The sequence below is a fragment of the Danio rerio genome, chromosome 2 (assembly GCF_052040795.2).
Source record: "Danio rerio strain M-AB ecotype USA chromosome 2, GRCz13ab, whole genome shotgun sequence".
Lineage (NCBI taxonomy): Eukaryota > Metazoa > Chordata > Actinopteri > Cypriniformes > Danionidae > Danio > Danio rerio.
The window spans coordinates 51,603,161-51,629,600 of record NC_141022.1 but is presented as its reverse complement, the minus strand read 5'-3'; the positions used below and the strand labels follow the sequence as shown (position 1 = coordinate 51,629,600).

General features: G+C 38.3%; 2 protein-coding genes across 15 annotated transcripts in view; one reads left to right on the top strand and one right to left on the bottom strand.

Moving 5' to 3' along the window:
• pfkpb (phosphofructokinase, platelet b) overlaps nucleotides 1–20,367 on the top strand; it is a 60,855-nt gene extending 40,488 nt beyond the window's left edge. For 4 of the 13 annotated variants that reach the window (XM_087241441.1, XM_087241446.1, XM_087241443.1 and 1 more), the window contains 7 exons: nucleotides 5,319–5,471; nucleotides 9,440–9,604; nucleotides 11,954–12,015; nucleotides 12,141–12,252; nucleotides 14,277–14,376; nucleotides 15,240–15,345; nucleotides 17,474–20,367. In XM_087241441.1, coding sequence (XP_087097567.1) covers nucleotides 5,319–5,471; nucleotides 9,440–9,604; nucleotides 11,954–12,015; nucleotides 12,141–12,252; nucleotides 14,277–14,376; nucleotides 15,240–15,345; nucleotides 17,474–17,621 — 846 coding nt within the window. In that variant the 3' untranslated portion in view covers nucleotides 17,622–20,367. Of the gene's footprint in view, nucleotides 1–5,318; nucleotides 5,472–9,439; nucleotides 9,989–11,170; nucleotides 12,016–12,140; nucleotides 12,253–14,276; nucleotides 14,377–15,239; nucleotides 15,346–17,473 lie in introns of those variants that run through there. The other 9 variants (XM_087241444.1, XM_087241440.1, XM_087241445.1 and 6 more) reach the window with 6 other exon arrangements.
• A 233-nt stretch (nucleotides 20,368–20,600) lies between these two features.
• The window catches only part of pitrm1 (pitrilysin metallopeptidase 1), a 29,373-nt gene continuing 23,533 nt past the window's right edge, over nucleotides 20,601–26,440 (bottom strand). Inside the window, 4 exon segments of one of the 2 annotated variants that reach the window (NM_213487.1) lie at nucleotides 20,601–20,862; nucleotides 21,320–21,422; nucleotides 25,026–25,171; nucleotides 25,253–25,378. In NM_213487.1, coding sequence (NP_998652.1) covers nucleotides 20,769–20,862; nucleotides 21,320–21,422; nucleotides 25,026–25,171; nucleotides 25,253–25,378 — 469 coding nt within the window. In that variant the 3' untranslated portion in view covers nucleotides 20,601–20,768. 2 annotated transcript variants of the gene reach the window in all.

The following is a 26,440-nucleotide window of genomic DNA, read 5'->3' as shown; positions in this document are numbered from 1 at the left end:
AGCCCGGGGCTCCCTCCCGTTAGAAGGGCGAGAGGGGAATTCGAGGTCAGGTAGGTCTCGAGAACTCCCCAAAAGGCAAAGGTTTTCATCTCGGGACAGCAGCCGCGTATTGAAGTGCCCCCCAAAGGCGAGAGGTCAGTGCCATATCCGGCTGCTGAATGTAAATTGAAGTGAGATAGGTTACTGCAGGAGAAAAGTTGAAACTGATTCTTAGGAGAGGCTGGGGACTCTGTTGGAGTTGGGTTCGGGGAGGCAGGGTTGGGGAGCCTAACGGAAGAAAGGAGAGTAGCAGAGGGATTTGGTGCTAGAAATAGGAAAGTAGCGGAGTAACTCAACGCTGAAAGAAGAAAAGTAGCGGAGGAACTCAACGCTGGGAAAGGGGAATGTAGTGGGTAGGGGAGAGGGGTTGTAGAGGGGGTGGAGAGAAGAGCGGAAGCATTCGACGCTGGAAGGAAGTAAAGAGGATGCGGAGGAACTCAACGCTGGGAAGAAGAGAGCATGAGATGCGGCGGAACTCGACGCTGGAAAGGTAAAGAAAAGAAACCTATGGGAATCAGAGCTCTGGGTCAACTCCGTGGGAGTTAGAGCTGTAGGATTGGACTACTACAGGAGTCTGGGAAGGGAGGGAGAGGTGGAGACTCCTGTAGGTGGTGGGCTGAGCAGGACTCCGGGGGAGTCAGAACGTGGGAAGACTCCTTGGGAGTCAGATTGGTGAGTGATGTTTTTGAAATATAGAAAGAGTAGCGGAGGAACTCAATGCTGAAAATAGTAAAGTAGCGGAGAAACTCAACGCTGAAGAAAGAAAGTAGCGGAGAAACTCAACGCTGAAAAGGGGGATTGGGAGTTAAGGGTGGGGAGAGGAGAGAAGTTGTAAGAGGGGGGAGAGGAAAGAGCGGAAGCATTCGACGCTGGAAGGAAGAGAAAGAGATGCGGAGGAACTCAACGCTAGGGAATATAGGACAGGAGATGCGGAGGAACTCAACGCTAGAAGGTAGGAAAGATGCGTATTTGGCCGGGGCGAGAGAGAGAGGGGAGGGGGGACTCCGTGGGAGTCTTAGCTCTTGGGGTAACTCCGTGGGAGTTAGAGCTGAAAGATTAGGCTCCTACAGGAGTCTAAATGAGGGAGGGGGTGGTGGAGACTCCTATAGGAGGTGGGCTGGGCAGGACTCCGGGGGAGTTTAAGCTTAGACTGGAAAGGTAAGAGTAGCGGAATACACAACGCTAGAAGGAAGTGATAGTAGCGGAGCAACTCGACGCTGAAAAAGAAAAGAAGCGGAGAAACTCGACGCTGGAAAGGGGGTAGGGAGTAAAAGATATTGAGGAGGTGGGGGGAGAGTGGGAGGGGATGGAGGAAAGAGCGGAAGCATTCGACGCTTGAAGGAAGGAAAGGAGATGCGGAGGAACTCAACGCTTTAGAACATAGAATAGGAGATGCGGAGGAACTCAACGCTAGAAAACAAGAAAGTTGTCGATTGTGGAGGGGGGGGGGGGGGGGGGTTGGGGTAATTGATTGACTCCGGGGGAGTCAGGCCTTGAATGGTGATACTTAGGCTGAAGAGATGAGAGTAGCGGAAGAACAACGCTAGAAGGAAGAGATAGTAGCGGAGCAACTCGACGCTGAAAAGAGAAAAGTAGCGGAGAAACTCGACGCTGGAAAGGGGGTAGGGAGTAAAAGATGTTGAGGTGGTGGGGGGAGAGTGGGAGGGGATGGAGGAAAGAGCGGAAGCATTCGACGCTTGAAGGAAGGAAAGGAGGTGCGGAGGAACTCAACGCTAGAAAGGAGAAGAAGGAGGTGCGGAGAAACTCGACGCAGGAAGGAAGTGAAGACTGAAAAGATTTTATACTGGTAGCCTTGGGGAAAAAAGTTTTGCTCCTGTTGGGGTCGGGGTTCAGGCACTCTTGGGGGAGAGATAGGGGGAGATTATTTGCTGAACTGGGAGTGCTGAAAGGGGGGGGGGGGTGGGGGGTTGGGGAACAGGCAGAATTAAATTTCTGTCCTTGTATTCAAGATAGTGGATGTCGTGAGTGCGAGCTGTGAGGATGAATTGATATCCTCTCCAAATGTATACATGCATCACGCTGAGGCTGTTACGTGTAATTGAGCTAGACGATAATAACGAGTAAACGCTTTTATGGAGGCGTTTAAACTGTTGTGAAGTGTCAATAGTGGTATGTTGAATGGAAGTGTATGTGAGCTCAGGAAGAGCGTCACTGCTGCGACAGTGAAGCGGGGGGGGGGAAAGAAGCTCTGCAGCTTCTCTGCTGTTGCAGAGGTGGAAGTCAATGTCGGGAGGCGGGTACGCTTTCCCGAAAATGTATAACTGCTGTGCAGTGTTGGGGAGTGGGAAGGAAAGGAGCTGCGCTGTGACAGTGGTGCAATGGGAGAATAAGGCTTGCTGAGCATCTCTGCTGTTGCAGGTACGATGGTAGTCAGTATTGGAGCATTATAGGTGCTCCCACAAAAATATTAAATATCAGAAGGGATGTGTGGAGGCGAAAGTAAGTAGGGGCTCAGGTAGAGTGTCACTGCGGTTGTTGTGATGCTATGGTGAGTGTAGCTCAGCGAAGCGCTACTGCTATTGGATAGGTGCAGTAGTGATCGGTATTGGAGAGTTTTGAATGCTCTCGCAAGAATATTAAATACTGTTAGTAGTGATATGTAGAGAGGAAGTGAATAAGGGCTTAGCTACAGGTGCAATGGGTTAGTATGGCACAGTGGAGCGGTTCTGCTGCTGCAGAGGATCAGTATGGAGACAATGTGTGCTCCTGCAGAAGCATTTACTGCTGTATTAGTGCAGGGCAGTGTGACGAGTGTTATTGGACTTGTAAGTGTATAGAGCTTGCTTAGAGCATCCCTGCTGCAGTATTAGAAAAATTTAGGCAACCCCTAAATAAGTTGGAACTGTGGTGAGTGAAAATGTATGGGTGTATGGGATAGTTTAAGTTGTGCTTACACTTAAAACATTTGAATTGTGTGAGTGGGGGAAGGGATGTGGAAAATGTATATAGGACATGCTTTGCCGAAATAATCGGTTTGCTTGCTTAATGGAGAGAGATAGTGTTCCTCCAGTCAGATCAGACATGGTGAGGTGGATTGTGGGATTGCGACTGATGGTAATTCAGAGAATCTCAAAACCCGAAGACTAGTGTGAATATGGCATTATGGATGTGGGCTGTATGATTGGAAATGCATCCTTGTGTAGATTGTGATTCCATTTGGAATGGATGTGGAGTGTAATAGGTTGGATGAAGGTCAGCTTCTGGGCCGGCTGTCCTAATGGCTGGAATGAGAAACAAGAAAAAATCAGAAATTTAATTTACAACATGATACATGTATAGCAAACATGACAAAATTGTTTTAGCTGATATCTAATGCAAGGCATCTTAATAAGAGCATGGACAATTGTGAGCTTCGTTGTCGCAGTCCGCGAGGATGATCGAGGTGGGCATTTGTTCCCCCACAGGATAGCAGGTGGATGCAGAGCTGGGGATATGGGGTGTAGCTTGTCTGGTGGTCCTAGAAATTCTTCTTGAAGATTTATTTAAATGTCCTATTCATGCAGTCAAGCGAAAGTTAGTTTCTTTACCATTTTCACCTCCAGCCGGCGTGCCATTATAAAGTTACATATGGCACTGTATATGCAAGTATGGGTCATTGACGTATTACGATTGGACTTTTGTGTTAAATTCTCACTGGTTGGGTAGTAGTCTTTACAGAAGTTAAATGCTATCAGATCTGGCAGAGGTTTTTTATTTATTTTATTTATTTATTATTATTATTATTTATTAATTAATTCATTTATTATTATTATTATTATTATTATTTGTCAATTTATTTATTTATTATATCAAATCCCAACATCAACGCTTAATTCACTACTTAGTTGAAACTGTATGAATGGAATGTTAGTTATGGCTTTACTTAATTTGTTTAAATACATGTTAGGAATCTTAACTTCTAAAATTCTTAATCTTAACTTAATTTGCAAGCATGTCTGTCTCAGTTCATTCACGAGTCTTTTATGGCTGGGTTCATTCATGAATTGTTGAGAGGGCGGAACCATATAGAGTTTTAAAAGCGCATTGGATGAGGGCGCTGCTCCTTCGCTATTGGCTCGATGGGGCGTCAATCAAGATCGGAGGCTAAGTTTGTTTACCAGTGTTGTGTGAAGACACTGCGGCACACCAGCTACTAGTTTGGATGATAACAGCGCGGTCCATCGACATATCAATATGTCGTGGATTAATGTCGTGATCTTTGCAGTGATTTACTTATGGATTTGTGGACGGGCTTGAAGGGTGAGTTCTTATGAATCTTCTAATCACGCAAGTCTTGTTTTTAAAAGATTTGTAAATAGGTTTAGTCTTTGATGGGGATTAGTTGTTTCCGCGATGCTTCCCCTTAAAAGCGTACTATACGTTACCGAGAGTGCACCGCTAGGAAGCAGTGAGCTAGACTTTGCGATGTTTTGGATCGTCGACGCCTAGAGAGTTTAGGTGGAGTTGTGGACTGCGTTTGCGTGAGGCAGTTTGAAGTGGAGATGGAAGAGCTGGTGGGCAGCACCGGCGTTTTTGCGGGAATTCAGGCTCGATTTTGGCGAGGCTGCGGCTGAATTCTCGGGGAGAGTGGAGCTCTGGCTTGAGTTGTTGTTTGTTGTTGTTGTTGTTGTTGTTGTTGTTTGTTCTTCCGTATCGATAGGTTAAATGGTGCGATGCTGGAGCGTTTTGTAGCGGGAAGCGAGCTTCAAGACGAAGATAACTGGAGTGGAAAACTCAGGTTATTTATAATGCTTCCGTAATCATCTAATAGGGCTGATTACGGAGCTAACAAGGAGCCAGCCGTGTTGATTATAAGCACGTGATCCTCTCGAAATTAGTTTATGAATAAACCACACTTAGTGAACACCACGCCCACATCACAAGCTGGAGCTCCACCTGCTGGTCAAACACGTGTATGATCTCAGCGTCTTAAAAGGATAGTTCACCCAAAAATGAAATATGCTCTCTTATTTACTCCCCCTCAAGTGCTTCCAAACCTTTATGAGTTTCTTTCTTTTATAAATGAAGATATTTAAAGAAAGCTGAAAACCTGTAACCATTGACTTCCAAGAGGAAAAACTATGGAAGTCCATGGGAACAAGTTTCCAACATTCCAACCAATGAAGGATGAGTAAATGATGACAGAATATTGATTATTGGGTGAACTATCCCTTTAACATTTCCCCATCCACTCAAACGGAAAGGAGAAATTACTCCAGCAGCCTATGTAGTGTGCACTAGTAAGTGAGCGCTAGTCCTAACCCATGCTCGTGCTGCAGGCGTTTGAGAGTTTGCTGCAGCTGGTGGACGCCCGCAGCAGGTATGAGGAGTTCTGCGTGCCCCTGTGCATGCTGCCCGCCACCATCAGTAATAATGTGTCCGGCACTGACCTCAGCATCGGCGCTGACACCTCACTCAATGCCATAGTGGAGGTAAGACACCACCCTCAGCCTCGCCAGCACTTACATGGAGATTTACAGCAGCTTGCATTGGACAATCATTGATCAGGCTGTGTTTGTAAAGGTGCACTAAGTTACTTCTGCTAAATCTGAGTCTTGGGCTTTGTCACAAATCCACTAATTAATTTCATGGTTTCAGACATGTTTGTTGTCATTTTTAGTAAAAAAAAAAAAAAAAGGAAAACTTCAGCAACACTTGTAATAAAAGAGAACATTTTAATGAAATAAAATAAATGGCTTTATTTATTTTCATTAACATTTTCTCCTTTATTACAAGTGTTTCTGGAGGTTTTGTACTATATTTGCATTTTGTCTATGCACCTTGTATGGTGGTTGAGTGCTCCAGAGCTTCCCTTACATGGTCATTTTAATTTCAGAAGAGTTAAGAAATATAAATAAACTTGATTTTCTTATTTGCTATTATGACCAAAGGTTGTTTTATACATAAAATAACTAAATACAATCTATATCAGGGAAGGGCAAACTTGATCATTGAGGGCTGGTGTATGTGCAGAGTTTTGCTTCAGCACTAATCAAACAAACTAATCCGTGTCTTTAGGATCACTAGAAAGCTACAGGCAGGTGTGTTTGATTAGTGTTGGAGCAAAACAGTGCAGGACAGGCCCTCCAGGATCTCCAGGATCTAAATGCCCATGCCAGATCTAAATATTTCAAACATATGAAGAAAATTCGAGAATTAAAAATAGATTTAATCTAAAATTATTAAATTAATATATTATAAAATTATGAATGTGTACAGACATACACAGACACACTCACACGTAATGTGTAATAAAAAAATACACAATTTTGCTCCATATACATACATATAAAGCTGAGATTACACTAGAGTTTGAGCAATGGAAATTCTGTAGTACGGCACTGCGAAAAGGGGCGGGATTAAACAAGATGATTAGACATTAAAAAAGTGAGCGATTGGTCCATATAAATTTTTGTCCAGAGAGGTCATGTTTTGATCCTCGATTGGTCTCACACAGTCAAGTGATGAGGTTTCGCTAATCAGAGTTCACCAAGCATGAACTTTCCAACGCAGCGAACTGTGAAACTTGCACACGAGCTTGCGTTTCCGGTCTGATGCATTTGCGTGTATATGAATGGAAGTCTATGGGTAGAAAAGTGCAGTGTGACTGTGGCTTAAATATGATGTAAGAATCTTGTAAAAAAAAAAAAAAAAAAAAGTGTACATGTGTAAATGTTTGTGATGGGGTTTCTGTGACAATGTAGACTTTTTTAATTTTTATTTAATTTTAAAAGAGACTGTTAAAAAAATAAAAATAAATAAAAATACTAAGTGCACCTTTACAAATTTAGAATAAATACAAAATGTTTTTAAAATGATTTTTTTTTATTTCTTAATATTTATCAGTTAAATACAGATATGGCCATCTGAAATGCTTGTGTATTCTCCCAGTAGCACAGCAAACACTGTTCATCCAGAATGAGGATCTGCACATCAGCACACGTTTACTGAGCTGAAACCACATGCATGATCTGTGTTACTGTTAAATGTCTTGTGATTGCATGTGATATGTCCAAAATGAACACAAAATTAACACAATGCCAATTGTGAGGAAAGTGGATTTAATAATTGAACAATTACAACAATTAAGTCTAATAAACTTCACACTTCTGTGACCGTAAAACTGCTGAATGAATAAACTGTCATAGGGATATGTGCTTACAGTGATTGATGCACTGTGTAGGGCAACATGAAATGCGCACGAATCTGCTTCTATTTATTAATTGGGTTTATTTACATTTATTTAGTTTTTAAATTAATTTCAGTAATTTTATGGACTAATATGAAAATGTTCATATGATTTATTTTTAGTTCAATTTGTAAAGTAACATTTTCTGTCTTTAAGTAGATATATTATATGAGAGACTTGCTTTGCTTGCTAAATAAGTGGATCAATTGCATTTTAAACCTTAAGTAAAAGTTAAAAATGTATTATTTTTATTTCATTTTCTTTTGGTTTTTAGTTATGATACTCCCAAAATCATTCCACATAAATCAGCAATTATTTTTAAACAAACATTTGCGCAGAAATAGCAAAAAATGTCTGCAGATTGGTGCAGTTGTGTAGAATAAAAAAGTCACTAAAGTAATTCTAGACTGCAGTTTTTTAATTACTAAAAGTTATTTCGTTTGTGCACAGTCCCAATATGTACAGTCGTTTATGATAAAATATGTTTTTACTAGATTTAGTTTGAATTGAATTAATTTTGTAAAAAATAATTTCTTGCATTTATAGTCATAGGGGCAAAAACAAATTCAAAATTTAAAAATACACATGCCCATTTCTTTGACAATATTTCTTAATGACTAAACACTGAAAAAAAAGATTTCTGAAAAATTGTTACAAATGAACATATTAAATTTACTAATGTTCAACTTAATTTGTTTGTTTAAATTCCGTCCAAATAAATTGTTTACAACCACTTACCTTAAAAACAGTAAATCCAAGGAATCATTATTGAATCATTTTTTCAGTGTACAAGTATTTTTATAGTCACAACATTGCAATTATGAGCTTCTATCTGTGTTTTGAGTTATTTGAAACATTCAGATTCAAAGTGTTTGTGTTAAAGAATCAAAGAATGTTCTAATTAAAAACGTTCCAAAATATTTGATGTAAATAATACAAATATTTCAAGTAAAGCCTGTGAAAATGTCAAATCTAATTTAAAAATCATTAAAAATAAAATGTAAAAAAATAACAATAATTTCAAGGTGACTGTTTATTAATCATATAGTTTCAAATCATTTAAAACATTTTTTAAAAACATACATATATTGTTTATAATAAATATGTATATTCAAAAAGGCGGCAACACCAAAGCTCCAAAAATACTAATTTATCAAAAAGGCGAACACAAAGCATATAACGTTTCAAGCACAGCGGCTCTTCATCAGCTTTGTGTTAGCCTTTTTAATTTAATAAATTGGTATTTTTGGAGCTTTGGTGTTTTTGAAAATATTTTTGCACTTTTTGCTGTTTTTCAAGAGTTCACACTTACCTGATGATTGATTATAAAGCATATTTGGCATACCAAACTTGACTGAAGATCTTCGAGAGGGGAGTTTGAGCTCAGGCAGATCCCAAGAACTCCCCTGTTGTAGTAGCTAACAAACAGATAGTGATTCCTCTTAAGAGATAACTTACTTGGAGCATGTCTATGGTGCCAATTTGGATTAGACAATTAACTTAAGTTGCATGTTTTTGGATGGTGGGAGGAACCTGTGGAACCCGGGGGAAAGCCACGTGAGCACGGGTGGAGCGTGTAAACTCCGCATGGAAATGTCGGCTGGCTTGGTAAGGACTAGAACCAGTGACGTTCTTGCTATGTGGCAACAGTTCTAACCACTGGGCCACCGTGCCACCCATCTAGGAAAGGAGGAGGAGGAGAAGTAGGGGTGAAAGAGAGGATTCTTCAAAATGAAGATGGCTGTCATATGGAACTTAGGGTATTTATAGTGGCTTAGGTATCGTCTGATTGGTCAATCATAAATTGGATAATGCAGGACCAGCTGCAAGCAATCATAAGCATGTGATCCTCTCGAAATTAGTTTATAAATAAACTTAACGCCTGAGCACCCATTTAGACTGATGTGTGTGCTTTTGTGCATTTTAACTAATAAATAAATACAAATCTTTTAGAATGAATTACATATATTATTAAATTATTTTTACAATTTTTTCTCACAATTGGCCAGTTAATTTTGGTTTGTGCTTCTCTAATTGTGTTTTACTTGTTTAATATTCTGTATATGTCTAATTGTTCTGGTGTGTCTAATTGTTCTTTTCATTTATGTGTGTGTGTGCGTGTTTAAACTGCAGCTGATCTGAGCTCTGCATGTCTGTCTCTTATTTCTTATTTCTTCATGCTTAATCCATTATAATGTGTTGTTCTGTCAGACGTGTGACCGTATAAAGCAGTCGGCCAGCGGGACGAAGCGTCGCGTGTTCATCATCGAGACCATGGGGGGTTATTGTGGATATCTGGCAACCGTAGGTGGTCTTGCAGCTGGAGCTGATGCTGCGTACATCTATGAGGAGCCGTTTGACATCCGAGACCTGCAGGTCAGAAACACTTCACTTTCCGCTTTTCTGAAGGAGTCCTGCTCAATTTAGCTCTGGGTCTATATATATTTAGCTTGTGTCCTAGATTTGACTGTTTTAGATATGCACCCTGCTTGTGTCAATTGTATTCTGTGAGGATCGTGTTTAATGTCATATAAAATAACGATACATAGAGATACTTCAAGCTTAATTTATCCATTACCAAAACTAAAACTCAAGTCACAAATGTTAACTAACATTTTATATGTGTTGATATACAGTGTATGCGGAAAGTATTCATAGTGCTTCATTTTTTCCACTTTTTTATGTTACAGCCTTATTCCAAAATGGATTAAATTCATTTATTTCCTCAACATTCCACACACAATACCCCATAATGACAATGTGAATAAAGTTTTTTTTTAATTGTTGCAAATTTATTAAAAATAAGAAACCTGAAAAATCACATGTACAAAAGTATTCACAGCCTTTGCTCAATAGTTTGTTGATGCACCTTTGGCAGCAATTACAGCCTCAAGTCTTTTTGAAGACCTGTCTTTGGGAATTTTTGCCCATTCCTCTTTGCAGAACCTCTCAAACTCTTTCAGGTTGGATGGGAAGTGACAGTGTACAGCCATTTTCAGATCTCTCTAGAGATGCTCAATAGGATTTAGGTCTGTGCTCTGGCTGGGCCACTCAAGGACATTCACCGAGTTGTTGTAAAGCCACTCCATTAATATTTTGGCGGGTGTGCTTTGGGTCATTGTCTTGCTGGAAGATGAACCGTCGCCCCAGTCTGAGGTCAAGAGTACTCTGAAGCAGGTTTTCATTCAGGATGTCTCTGTACATTGCTGCATTCATCTTTCCCTCTATCCTGACTAGTCTTCCAGTTCCTGCTGCTGAAAAACATCCCCACAGCATGATGCTGCCACCACCATGCTTCACTGTAGGGATGCTATTAGCCTGGTGATGAGCGGTGCCAGGCTTTCTCCAAACGTAATGCCAGGCATTCACTCCAAAGAGTTAAATTTTAGTCTCATCAGATCAGAGAATTTTGTTTCTTATGGTCTAAGAGCTCTTCAGATGCCTTTTGGCAAATTCCAGGTGGGGAGTGGCTTCTGTCTGGCCACTCTACCATGCAGGCCTGATTGGTGGATTGCTGCACAGATTGTTGTCCTTCTGTAAGGTTCTCCTCTCTCCACAGGAGAACGCTGGAGGTCAGACAGAGTGACCATAAGGTTATTGATCACCTCAGTGACTAAGGCCTTTTATCCCCGATTACTCAGCTTAGATGGCCGGCCAGCTCTAGGTAAAGTCCTGGTGGTTCAAACATCTTCCACTTATGGATGTTGGAGGCCACTGTGCTCATTGGAACTTTCAGAGCAGCAGAAATTTTTCTGTAACCTTCCCCAGCCTTGTGCCTCCAGACAATCCTGTCTTGGGGGTTTACAGACAATTCATTTGTCTTCATGCTTGTTTTGTGTTTTGACATGCACTGTCAACCCTGGACCTTATATAGACAGGTGTATGCCTTTTCAAATCATGTCCAATCAACTGAATTGACGACAGGTGAAGGCCCAGGTGAAGGCTGTGAATACTGATGTACATTTGATTTTCCAGCTTTTTTATTTGTAATAAATTTGCAACAATATCAAAAAATATTTTTTCATTGTCATTATGGGGTATTGTGTGTAGAATTTTGAGGAAATACATTTATTTTGGAATAAGGCTGTAACAAAAAAATGTGGAAAAAGTGAAGCGCTATGAATGCACTTTCCGGATGCACTGTAAATCAATATAATATGCAGCAAAACACAACAGTGATAATTTGATAATGAACAATATTGGTAATTCAACACTGATAATCAGAAATGTTTCTTCAGCATTAAATCAGCATACTTGATTGATTTCTGGCTTTGCTTCACCTGAAAAGTTACAATTTAAACTGAAATATTATTTCACAATATTAGTTTTGGATCAGCTCTAGTGAGATTTAAAAAAAAGTTTTACGGATTTCAAAGTTTATAGTAGTTGTAATTGAGTTTGCAGTTCCCCAATGCAATATTACTAATATTAGTAATACAGAAGGTCAGAGGTGTGTTGAATTGAGCCTTCAGGCAGTAGTTCAGCAGCGCTGCAGGATGAGCCGCAGTTATTGTTTATGGATGAGGGTGAGAGGTGAAGATCACCCCCTTCTGTCAGACTCTGGCATTACAGTGTCCCTCTTGTCCTCTGCTTCATCCCGCACACACACAGAGGAATATTTAACAGAGCACACTATTTAAAGAAAGAGAGAGAGAGAGAGAGAAAGAGAGAGAGAGAGAGAGAGAGAGAGAGTGTGTGTGTTTTTATGAGTGCTCTATTTTTCAGTCTAACGTCGAGCATTTAACAGAGAAGATGAAGACCAGCATCCAGAGAGGACTAGTGCTCAGGTATGATTTCAACACAATACACTCCTGAACGTGTTTGTGACAACATCTGTAGTGAGATGAGTATGTATGTTAGACCATGAATGCCCTCAGTAATGTGTGTGTGTGTGTGTGTGTGTGTTTTGCAGGAATGAGAACAGCAATGAGAACTACACCACTGACTTCATCTATCAGCTGTACTCTGAAGAGGGTAAAGGAGTGTTTGACTGCAGGAAGAATGTCCTGGGACACATGCAGCAGGTACACACACACACACGCACACACACACACAGACCAGAGCCAGCGATGCAACAATCTTCATCTTTCATGGCCTGATTTTGAATTATTTTGTCGTTTTTTTGTTGTTGTTTTTGCATGTTTTATAAAGTAAATACCGCCTAAGAAAAAACCATCTGAACTTTTCTGAAGAAAGTCGGTTCCCCTTAAAAATTACTTTCTTAAAATATGCCATCACAGTTTTTTCATCTAGTATTTCTAGCATCCATGTTTGCTCAGAATGTTTTTTTTTTTACTTTTACAAAAACAGCAGGATGAATGTACAGGAGAATACAAACAAATATGTTCAGTCTTCAGGTGTTATGTATTATAGGAGAAAGATTTTCTATTCTATTGCAATTCTTTGTGGAAAATGCCTGTTGTTATTCTCTGGGCGGATCTATGCTGAGTGATCAACTACAACCTTTGATAACGCTGCAAATAAAGCAGTGGAAACATTTTATCTGAACTCTGTGATGAGTTCTAAATAGCTAGATAATGTTACATAACTCGCACAGCTGAAGTTTTTAAATCTTATGTGTGAAAGGATTAAATCAACTATGGCTGAACAACTTCAACGTCACCATACAACCAAACACAGTTATTTGGAGGTGTTCTCCAGCAGGTCGTGCAGATTTTTGACAAGGATAAACTTGCAATTTGTTTTTAGCAGTCCGTCCAAGGTTTGCATGAGAACTCTTATTCGCAACGATGGGATAACTTACCGTTGACTTTAATTATTTGAATTCAGTCGATTAAAATGAATATTTTGCCTAGGTTTTTGTTTCTGTTTCTTTTGTTTTTACTCAAGTCCTTTTTTAAGCTTTTGGATGGGGCTTTTTCCTCCTAAGCGCTACCTGACAAAAGTCTTGTCGCCTATCCAGGTTTTAGGAACAACAAATAATAACTTGACTTCTAGTTTATAATTTGGTATCAGAATTGGCTTATATTAAAGGCAAAGGCCTCTAGATTATGCTTATTTTACCAAATAAAATATGATCATGTCTTGATTTGTAATGATTTCATTAGAACAGTAAGGTCTGACTTTACTTTGACTAAAGTCACTTAACAGAAATAATGTCCAGTATAGAATATAAAGTCATGGTGCAGTGGAAAAAGAATTAATATTGTGTCTGACTCCCATGAGCTTGGACGACTGCATACATACATCTCTGCAATGACTCAAATAACGCATTTATAAAGTCATCTGTATTGGCAAAGAAAGCATTCTTGCAGGACTCCCAGAGTTTATCAAGATTTATGTTCAATGCCTCCTCCATCTTACCCCAGACATGCTCAATAATGTTCATTTCTGGTGACTGGGCTGGCCAATCCTGGAGCACCTTGACTTTGCTTTCAGGAGCTTTGATGTGGAGGCTGAAGTATAAGGAGCGCTATCCTGCTGAAGAATTTGCCCTCTCCTGTGGTTTGTAATGTAATGTGCAGCTCAAATGTCTTGATACCTCAGGCTGTTGATGTTGCCATCCACTCTGCAGATCTCTCGCACGCCCCCATACTGAATGTAACCCCAAACCATGATTTTTCCTTCACCAAACTTGACTGATTTCTGGGAAAATCTTGAGTCTATGTGGGTTCCAGTAGGTCTTCTGCAGTATTTTTGATTATTAGGATGCAGTTCAACAGAAAAATCGTCCTTCTGCCACTTTTCCAAATGATCAACTTGAAGTCAAGTTATTATTTTTTTGCTCCGACAACTGGAATCAACAACAAGACTTTTGTCAGGTAGTGTATATTACAGGGCAAACCTCGCCAAATCCAGAGACATAAAAAGAAGGGGGTCTTGGTCTGCCAAACTTTCTGCTTTATTACTGGGCCGCTAATATTAGTAAACATCATATTTGGTATAATTCTCCTAATACAGAGAACACAATTCTTTAACACTGTAAATAACTCATTACAGAAATGTCATAATAAGGAAGAAAGATGTTTTGACGAAAGCTGAAAACCTGCAACCATCGACTTTAATCTGTCCTGTTGTGATGTTTTAGGGTGGCGCTCCTTCACCGTTTGACAGGAACTTTGGCACGAAGATCGCAGCTAAAGCCATGCAATGGATCTCCAAGAAGCTCAAAGAGTTTTACAGAGACGGTAATGAGACAGCAGCAGAATGATGTGTTCCCTACACATAAAACATAAACTGGTGGTAACACTTTACTTGAAGGGGGTGTTCATATGACTGTCCTAACAAATTAAATTTATGCCACTGTAGTTGAGGTCAAGAAAAAAAAAATTAACAATACTATTTAAAATATTCGCCATCATGTGGTCAGCGAAAGTTAGGTGCATCAAACTAAACCTACAGTACTTATGCACGGACTGTGTTCAAATTCCCATTGGATTGTCAAGAGTGGAAATCAACTGAATGGCTACAATCCTCATTATAAAATCCATGTCAGTTACTGTATAATGGCCTCATGACAATCATGTTTATGATAGATTTAAATAGAAAGTTATGTAGTCTTAGTAATGGCGTCATAACGAAGACATCACAAACAAGTCATGTTTGCATTTAAAATAACAAAACTGAGCGAATGACACTTAACGATTGATAAAATATTCATTTTCATCATTACAAATGTTTCATAACAGTCTTATGAACACCCCCTTTAAGTAAAGAGTATCCTATTTGGTCTTATTGATGCATTATTAAGGGTTAATTGTGAAGTATTGTAAATTCATTTGAACAAATAAAGGCTTAATTATTATATTTATTGCAGTATATTGTTAAAGTGTTTAGTTGTGACTGTCGGGATTTTCATGGCAGAGTTTTGAGTCATTTTCTTTTGCTTTTTGTGTTTTGCTTTCCTCTGTTGCCTCAGATGAAGGTAAATATGGATTTAAAATTATTATTATTTATACTATTATTAATATTTACCATTGTTCACTTTAAAGTGGTGGCATTATGCTGTGTTTGTCTGCATTTTATGTTTGTGTGTGTGGTGTGTTTTCAGGCCGTGTGTTTGCGAACACTGAAGACTCTGCATGTTTGCTGGGAATGCGGCGCAGGGCTCTGCTCTTCCAGCCTGTTGTTCAGCTCAAAGACGAGACAGATTTTGTGTAAGACCACAGTCATGCACCACTAACATCATATGATATGCATTTAAATGCTAAGAAAAACTCTTTTAAAAATGTATACTTACTGTAGGGTTAGGTTTAAGATTAGGGCTAATTTAGCATTGTTTATTGTCATGACTATGGTTAGAACATGTCACACTAAGACAATACAAGAATCTTTTTTCCCGACAGAATTTGCTCTTACTGAACTTTTGATATATATTAAAAGAGCACACACATTTTATACATGTTGTTTATATATTATAATGTAAACATAATATATAAAGTATTTATATAAATATAATATAAATATAAAGCATATAGTTGTTTCTAGAATTGCAGACACATTCGGCTAGAAAAACCTATTATAAAAAAACTTTAATAAAAATGGTTTTATATATACAGTTGAAGTCAGAATTATTCGCCCACGTTTATTTTTTCCCCTTAATTTCTGTTTAATGTAGAGCAAATTTCTTCAACACGTTTCTAAACATAATAGTTTTAATAACTCATTTCCAATAACTGATTTGTTTTATCTTTGCCATGATGACGGTAAATAATATTTGACTAGATATTTTTCAAGACACTTCTATACAGCTTAAAGTGACATTTAAAGACTAAACTAGGTTCATTAGGTTAACTAGGCAGGTTAGGGTAATTAGGCAAGTTACTGTATAATGATGGTTTGTTCTGTAGATCAAAAAATATAGCTTAAAGGGGCTAATAATATTGACCTAAAAATGTTTTTTATAAATTTAAAAACTGCTTTTATTCAAGCCGAAATAAAACAAAGAAGACTTTTTCCAGAAGAAAAAATATTATCAGACATACTGTGAAAATTTCCTTGCTCTGTTAAACATCATTTGGGAAATATTTTAGAAAGAATTCAAAGGGGGCTAATAATTCTCACTACAACTGTGTATATATGTTTTCTCAAAGAAAAAAAAACTATATTTGTATAGTTTAGGATATTTTCTCTTCTCTCTTATTCAGTACAAAAAATAACGTTGTGTCTGTCTCTACATTCTGGTTAACTCTATTAGAGCTTATTTAAAAAGACAACAATCTTTAAAGTGCTGATAGAAAAAGCATTTGACATGCTCCAAGTGATGTCACTTCCTCTGATACACAAATCTGGAAGACATTAAGGCATGTGATTAATCATTAAAAGCAAAAAAAAAAACTTTAGGAAACGCCAATAGTAGATTGGGTGATGCCAACTCTGTTATTCTGATATTTCTGTGAATTTCTCATTTACTTTTTTAAAGCTATAATAACTTTTAGAATACGTTTTAGACGTGCCATGTGGTGTCTGGTTTGAGGTTAGCATCTTGAGCTAAAGCACAAAATGATGGAGAATGTCAACTGTTAGTGCTTTTAAAAAAGTATAACAACAACTAATAACAGAATCAAACATTTCCCCCAAAACATTGAAGCATTGCTTTACATTAACAATGAATTCAGAGTATTGCTAACTCAACATTTGTTTAATATCATTCTGTTTTAACAAAATGAATGGAAAATGCTTGAAATTTTCCTGCAGATCTGGAATATGACATAACTTGCGTATAATAACATAACTATATATATGTAAAACTATATATAGCCCACCTGAATTATTATCCCCAATTTCTGCTTAACAGAAAGATTTTTTTCAACACATTTCTGAACATATTAGTTTTAATAAATCATCTCTAATAACTGCTTTATTTTATTTTTGCCATGATGACAGTAAATAATATTTGACTAGGCATTTTTCAAGATGCTAATAATTCAGCTCAAAGTGACATTTAAAAGCTTAACTAGGTAAGTTAGGGTAACTAGTATACAGAACAAACCTTTGTTGTACAATAACTTGCTTATCGAAAAGCAAAAAAACAGCTTAAAGGGGCTAATAATATTTTCCTTAAAATGGTTTTTAAAAAAATGTATAACTGCTTTTATTCTAGCCGAAATAAACAAATAAGACTTTTTCCAGAAGAAAAAATATTATCAGACATACTGTGAAAATTCCCTTGCTCTGTTAAACACCATTTGGGAAATAAAAAAAAGAGAAGAAAAAAGAAAGATTACTTTTACTGCATATATCTTATATATTTGTGCATTGAGCGACACCTGTTGTTATTTACAGTCACAGAATCCCGAAGGAGCAGTGGTGGCTCCGTCTGCGGCCGCTCATGAAGATTCTGGCCAAATACAAAACCAGCTACGACGTGTCGGATTCAGGCCAGCTGGAGCACATCGTCCGGCTCCGAGCTAAAGACAGCTCCGCCATTTAACACCTCAAGATCAGAGGACTCGACCTGTAGAACACATAATCATATACGGTACATGCGAAGCAGTTGATGTTAGACATTCAGCCACAAAATATATTTGTGTTGTGATTGACAGTCCATCGATTAGCTAATCATCCCTTTTAAATGAAGCCATGTGGTATCTTTTGTGAATATGCAAGATTTCCCTATTTATTTTTATTCTACTTGAGCTTATTTTTAGAGATCTCTGAATGATTTTTGTGCTACTCACTGGCTTAATATAGCACAATTCCACTGTCTGTCTCGTTTTATTTTCATTTTTTACAGTCACTAGAACACATTTCTCAATACTTACTGTGGGTCACTTCATAAAGCATTTTGCACAGCGGTTTTACTGCATAGGGGTGTGCAATATTTATAGTCTATAATAAAAAGATAGCTAAAAACAGGGTACTCAGACCTTTTCCAGTTTCAAATTGAAGCACTTTTCCAGAAGTAAATGACATATGAGGGCGCTTCCTCATCAGATGCTGTTTATTTTAAACTTTATAAACTTACATCAGGCTATTATTATATATTAATTTAATCACTATTTAAAATGTTGAATATATGAAACAGTACATAATTAAATATAATTTAAATTAAAACCAAAACCAAGTTTTTTTTATTCCGATTTTTTCAAAATGGCATTTATGAAAACAACACAATTACATTAGGAAAACAACAGAACTCAGTTCTTAAGCAGTTTCGAGCACTTTATCCAAAATCTGAGCACTTTTTAAACCTTAAAAAAAATATAGCTATTCAAATTCAGGAATTGTTAAGTTTTTCCAGCACTTGTACAAACCCTGTTCGTATTTTACAGTATGTGATTTTGTTATTTGTAGGATCAGATGCGGTTTAGAAATAATGCATATGCAAGTGTTGTTTTTTCAAATTCTGTTAAACTTTTATGTTTTAATAACCTTTTTGTTTGTTTCTCCAAGGAAAATCGACAAAGCATTTGACAGGAATACTGATGCTTTCATCTGAATAAATCTGTTTGATCAAATCATGATTCAGTGATTCGATTGAACCATTTAAAGGGCACCTATGATGAAAATCATCTTTTGTAAGATGTTGGGACAGAATTGTGTGTAGGTATAGTGTGTCCAGTCATATTGGAGTGATAAAAGCACAAGTAAAAATGTTAAATTTTGACGTTAAAACAAGACCCAAATCCCAGTGAGATTGAGGCCCACCGCAACTTGACATAGAAGTGCAGTTTTCCCCGCCCACCAAATTGATTGACAGACGGCATGTTTCTATAATAACGCATACATGTCCACAGAACATTTTTTGCAAATAAACTGAGATTAAAATATCTGTTACAACTCTCTGTGTGTTTTACAAGTTAAAAACGTTTCTAAAACAGCATGTTTGTAATAAAGACAGTAAAATAGCTATCTAATTCTTAACCGCTATAATCTCCAAGGCCGCATGGTGTCAGTAAATGCTAATATACTGTATGTGTGTACTGCAAAAGGGCACTTGTGTAAGACTCATTATTTCAGAAGGGCTTAAGGCTGATTTATACTTCTGCGTCAAACACCGGCGTATGCTACGGCGCTGACGCATAGCCCTTCGCCGTGGCCGTCACTTACGTGCACCTCTCAAAAAATGTAACTACACGTCGCAACAACGCGTAGCGTAAGCTCTGTGATTGGTCGGCTTGGTAGCGCTGACAAGTCTGGGCGGGACCGAGAGCCGCGCGAATGGCGCGAGCGATTGTTTACAAGTGTGGAGTCGCGTGAAGGAGCTCCAGATGAAAAGTTTTGTTTTGTGTTTACCTCATAGTTAAAGTTGTTGCACGTCTGCCGGTTCCTGCCTCAAAATGAGCGAGTTTGAGCCACTTGTACATCCCGGAAGTGTTCAGGAAACGCAAAACAGAAGCGAAGAAACTCGACACAGAGGAACATTTACACCTCACTGCCAACTAGCGTTTCGGAAGTGTTAATGCAGACCGACAGAGACAGAGCGCAGAAGTATAAATGCACAGCCACGCGCGTTGCCTGCGCCATGGGTTACGATGGTCACTTGACGCAGAAGTATAAATCAGGCTTTAAATAAACTCCACCACAAATACATGACAAAAGCTTGGTATTTTTGACTAATGAGCTGTATTTCAGCTCCATCCGAGTCTGTCACTGACTGCTGTTTATCTGACGTAACGCATGATGAGAAGCAGAGACAAGCACGTGGGCACGGTGGGCGTGGAGAAGCAGCTCATTTGCATTTAAAGCCACAGGCTACAAAAACAGCTACACTGAACACAAAGCGAGCTCCAAATGAGCAGATTCTGGAGGCTATAATCATCTGCTGGGTGTTTTGAGCTGAAACTTTACAGACACATTCAGGAGACACCAAAGGTATATCTTACAAGTAAAAGGGGTAAAATAGGTGCCCTTTAAATGAATGATTCAATTAAACGTTTAATTAAGACATGCACTTACTGCCACCTGTTGGTGATATATGTATCTATGACAGGCCTGAATGATTCAACAGGCGACTCTTTAAAAAAAAAAATTGAAGGATGTATTGAGAAATTGGTCCTAGCGATTGTTAAAACTCAAGCTAAGGTAGCGTCTGAATAGAGTATTCAAGCTGCTATTCCGTGTTGTATGTTAATGCAGGCACTTTGTACCAAAGCAGATGTTGTGTTAATATGTGTGTGTGTTCATCACGATGTGCATGTGCTAACAATGCTGCATAAACTCCCTTTAGAATGTAAGCAGTGTGGCTTGTCATTTCATTCATTATGCAGTGCACACTGTAGTCAAATAGCAAAGCACATTAAAAGTAATAAATAACTGGATGAGTTATGCTTTTTTAAAATGAATTTAATATTCCAGTCTATGATCACATTTATTATAATTGTACACATCTCATAAATAACATTATGCTAGTTTATAAATCCAAAAAGAGAGCCATGAGTTTATAAAAGATGGAGTCCACCATGAACAGTGTAAACAAACGCTGCTTTACTGAAATAAACAAGTGAGCTCAGCACTATTTTCAATACTTCTGTTCATCATGAGGACTCCTGTACGGACCCAGAGTGATCTGTGCGTGATCCAGGAACATGTGCGTGGTTTTTATAATCCTAATAATGAGAAAAGATGGGAAAAATGTCTATTTGACCACCCATGAAGGGTCTTTTCTGATGCTTTCATTTTCTGGGCCTAAAATCGCCACTCCACAAGTCTGCTGACCGATACCTAGATACCTGTTTCAAGAAGAAGAAAAAAAAACAAGTCAAGTCAATATCATTTAAAGAGGCATTTATTTTATAAGCGTATTACTTTGTTAAATTATAATATTGATTTTTATTAATAAAACAGTTCATCCAAAACTGAACATTTACTCACTCCAGTTCAAAATCTCTGAGTTTCATTATTGTGTTGAACACTTGAGGAGATCTGAAGAAAGCTGAAAACTGGAACTATTAAAACTTATGCAAGTGGATTACAGGTTTCCAGCTTTCTTCACAATATCCTCCATTGTGTGCTTAATCAGGTTTTGATTAAGAGAAGGGCGAGCAAATGATGACAGTATTTAGGGTTTTAGGTGAACCATCAGAACACAGCATTGGACATTCAGTTTGATTACCAGGGAACACATGATGAAATGTGCAAAATATATTGTTCAAGGTGTCTCCTAAATGCATGAAAATGTCTGTTTACCTGCCAGCGACATCAATGAGATTTCTTTCAGTCACAGCGAAGAGTCTCTCTCTGTGCGCTTGCTTCATCTCGTCTGTGATGCCGTTTAAAAAACGCCCCAAACCTGCAGAGCAATGAAGGCAGCCTTGTGAATCAGAACCCAAACACAAAATCTGTCAGCAAAGAGGTGCTGTTACGCCCCACATTTTACATGTCTCTAGAATGTTTAAAGTTTTAGCTCAATTATAAGCTTTGAAAAAAATTACCAACTGCTTTGGCAAAATGATTCACTGTTTGTGATGGCTGAAAACAGCACATGCTCAGGACACCTATTGATTAAAAATGTGTTAATGAAATAAAAACATGCAAAACAGGCATTAGAACTGGCCTCTTCAAATATAATGCCAACTTTAAACTGTAAGAAAAATGCACTTGGTGTCTCATCTCGTATGGTGAAATATTAAGTGTCTGAATAATATGCACTCTTTTAAACATTTTCTAGGCTTATATTTTGTTTGTTCCACTGTGGGCTCTGCTAAACATTAACTACTTTGATTTCATTTGCAAATGCCACTAAAACATCTACAAACTTGTAAAACTGATCTAAGATCAGGTAAAAATAATGAAATCTGTTCAGCGATCGACCATGTAGTGGAGCGGTCTGAGTGAACCCACTTGATTCATGTGGATTTAATAGTATTACCTATAATCAGGGCTTGACATTAACTTTTTTGATCACCGGCCACTGTGGCTAGTAGATTTCCAACATTACTAGCCACAATTTTGTTGTTGGAAAAATATATTTTATATGCATAAATTTGACTTTGTCATGCTAAAACTGCTTGATGTAGATTTTGCGTTTTGTCTACATGCCTCCTCGTTTATTTCACTTTTTGTGTGTCCTGTATGAACTTGCTTAATGAGCATGAGCTAATGGGTTGTGGTTTCATAGTGTCCTATTACAATTAGTTTTTATTTCACATGACTTTACAGAGCTCAAAATGAAGGATTTACTAAAGTTATCTCTGACCACACCAAACATAAAGAATTATTTCTTAGCCACAAATTTTAAATGTCAAAAAACGCAAATTATAGCTGTATACTATACTTTTTATTTAACAAAATTTTTTTTTTTACAAAACCAAAAAACAATTCTCATTTAAAAAAATAATTATTGTCATGTATCTAAAACTAAGCACAGTAATCAATCCTGGTTAAAGGTCTCAGATCAGCAGTTAACTACAGATAAGCGGGGAGTTAATCTCCCGTTAAAGCAATTTTATTATAAAAAAATGATGATTAAAACATTTTAACAAAAATAACGAAGCAAAAGAAAGCAGGTGAAAAAACACCATATGTGATAATGAAAGGATGATCACATGTAAACGGTTATTGTTAGGCCAATTAATAATCTGTTCAAAAAATGGTTAAAGCGAAGGCAACCGGTGCTGGAGCTCTTGAAAGCAGCAAGACTGTGGGTGAACGAGCATCACTTTTTGTCTAGTCTATTCGAAAGAGAACCGATCACACCAGTTGCGTTTCCAGGCACGGTTGCTTCATGCAAGGAAACAGGAGCGCGCATGCGTTTAAAACAGTCGCATGTTGCAAACAGATCACATCACCTGTACGCGTGAGTGATCATCTTCTCATTTAGTATTCATGTACTTTCTTTTGCTCACACGAACAAAATTATTTTCTGTCGTACTGCTTCTTGATTCTATCGCATTTGCATGAATATTGGGCCATTCTTATTGTCGAACTCCGCATTTAACCAGCCAGCCGAAGTGGCTAGTGGTGGTGTCTGTCTAATCCATCACAGCTGAACTCTACCCACATTTGGCAGAATGGCGAGTGTTAATGTCAAGCACTGCCTGATGCTATGGAGTTTTTGAATATTACTCAGACAGCCGGCCCAGTGGAGAAACACTGAATTCAAAACTTTTCGAAAAATTACGTGACCTTGACAATCTGACACATGCTCCAAACCGATGATTTGTATCATAACAAAAGATTTGTAAATGTTTTTAAAACTTCCCAAAACAGTGGTTTGAAAACAGCCGTTACTACAAGATACTGCACTATTATACTATGCTGTAGCACTTTGGGTTTTAGAAAAGAGCTTTACAAATAAAATGTACTATTATTATTATTAGTTAAAAAAGAACCCATCTTGCAAACATCAAAACATCTGTTTCCATGTGTGTCTCTTTAAATGGTAGTTCACCTAAAATTTAAAAATTCTGTCATCATTTACTCGCCCATCACATGTCACAAACCGATACGAGTTTCTTTCTTCTGTTAAACCCTAAAGTAGATGTTTTGAAGAAAGCCAAAAACCTGTAACCATTGACCCCCATAGTATTTGTTTTCACTATTATGGATGTGAAAGGTTTTTAGCTTTCTTCGAAATATCTTTTTTAGGGTTAAACAGAAGAAAGGAGCTCATGAGCAAATAGTGAGTAAATTTAAGTTTTGGGGTGAACTATCCCTTTAAACGCAAATGAGCTTCTGCTCAAGCACAAACCGCAACATTATGCACTCAAGCAGGGTGAACAAGGGTAAAAAGCAATGTGGGATGTCATTTAAGCATTCACATAAATCATTCATTCATTCATTTTCTTGTTGGCTTAGTCCCTTTATTAATCCGGGGTCGCCACAGCGGAATGAACCGCCAACTTATCCAGCAAGTTTTTACGCAGCGGATGCCCTTCCAGCCGCAACCCTACTCTGGGAAACATTCACACACTCACACACATACACTACGGACAATTTAGCCTACCCTATTCACTTGTACCGCATGTCTTTGGACTATGGGGGAAACCGGAGCACCCGGAGGAAACCCACACGAACGCAGGGAGAACATGCACACTCCACACAGAAACGCCAACTGAGTCGAGGCTTGAACCAGCTACCCAGCGACCTTCTTGCTGTGAGGCGAACGTGCTACCCACTGCGTCGCCCATCCACATAAATATTGTGATTTTTTTTATTAAACATTACTCCAGATTAGGGATGGCTGACGTGGAAACTGATGTTTTAACACAGCGCAAGTGTTTCAAAATACTGCACCGAAGCCTGATCTGAAACACCCAGGTTACGTAACGAAAGTGTTTCGAAACACCAGGTCACATGACTAAAGCAATTCAAAGCATCAATCATTTTAGAAGCGTTTCACGACCTGACAAATCTGCGTTTGACTGACAGGGTTAGACATAAACCCCCATCTCATGTAGTCTAGTGGACTGTGAGTGCACAAAGTAACTGTTGCAAATGCCCCAAGTTCTAATCCCGACTTGCACATACATGCTGAAATTCTGATTTGATTTATTTATTAATGCTACTTTTCAATGACCAAAACAAAACAGATTTATTCAAAAAGTGTTCATTGGGATGTCAGACCCATGTTAAAACAAAACACGTTACAAGAACAGAGCATTTAAAAACTAGCATCTACAGCTGTATCACCCTGGGTTCGAACCCATTATCTCTGAATGCTAGTCATGAACTCTCACCGCTCCCCTAAATCACTTAAAAACCTCAACTCTACAACGTGGGGTTTAATACCTCAATTTGCGTAACTGTTTCTTTACTGAAGCTGTTACAGTGCAATACATAAAATGACCTCTAGAGACGGGTTTCAAAACGTTTCGAAGCTTCAAAATGTTTCAGTGTTTCATGAAGCCTCGCTTTGCCCACCACTACTCCAGATGTGCTTTTAAAGACTGACCTTTATCTGAAGGAGCAACAGGAGCGTCGACAGCAGAGAAAACCGAGAGCTTGGCCTCATCGATGTCCTGCTGGGTGAATTTCCCCGCTCGCGCCCACTCCACTCCACCACGAAAAGCAGACAGCGTCTGGGTGGAATTTGGGTCTCTTTCAAATAAAAAATAAAACATGTTGAACTTGACATATAAAAAATTAATGTGCATCTCACAAGCTTTCATTCATTAGTACCTGTAGGAATAAAAGGAGAACAGGCCGCCTCCCCCCATTCTAGCTCCGCCCCCATAAGCTCCACCCTTTTCTCTGATCTCTCCATGGAGGAACTTGGCGGTCATCATCCTTCCTAAAATACACAGACTGAGAGACACAGATGACAAACTGAAGGGGAGTAGAGACAATATACTTCTATTAAAATAAAAATGCTTTTTAATAGTTTTTTTAATTGCGCTAATGCTGTGTTCACACCAGACGCGGCAAGCAAGGATAAATCACGATATTTGCACGTAAATAGACATGAGAACATTTTGAATGTACTTGCTTCATTTGCGCGTCAAATTCACTTCCCAACAGACGTGGATTCCCGCCATGGGCGGGGATTCTGTCAGCCCAGTGACTCTAGCTTCGTTGCTAAATGACTAAAGTGGATTTTATTTAGAGAATAGCTGCGTTTATCTGCTTTTTAAAAGCTGAAAAAGAGCATCCACTTGTTTGAAATTGTGTCCGAGTCCACTAGATCCTTCCAGAGGTGCACCCAGCTCTGTGTGTTCATAAACTCCTCCAGAAACTTTACCTGGAGCCGAGCCCAGTTTGATGAGCTGTTGTCTGTGTTGGCAGAAGGATTTTCCCCTGGGACACCAACAACAGGGGGTATGTCATAATCACGGCCCTACAAATGTCTGCTTAAGTTCAGATTTTTGAACTCAAGCGATACGCGCATCAACAGTGCAAAACACTCAACTAGCGCCACTTTATTAGCCCCAATCATGTCATATTGCGCCGCAGGATGTCTATTCGCGTCTTTGCATTGACTTTACATGTAAATCACTCGCGCTTGATGCTTCTTCCATGTCTGGTGTGAACGCAGCATAATGGTTAAGACCAATAAATACAATAAAAAAATTTAATCATAGCCCCAATATATGCACCATAAATTAGCAAAAAAGGACTTGAAATTAAGAAATGTTGACATCCATAAAAGTAATTTAATTCTGTGAGTTTATACAAATATAAACCATAACAATAAACAAGAACAATGTAAAATATAACAATAGAAGTGTTTATATTTTTATATTAAATATTAATAACTTTAGTACAAATACTACTTATAATAATTAATAGTATGATAACAATAATAAAAATAAGATTATTATTCAACTTTAATGTTATAACTACTAATAGTGTCTATTTTGAGAAAACATT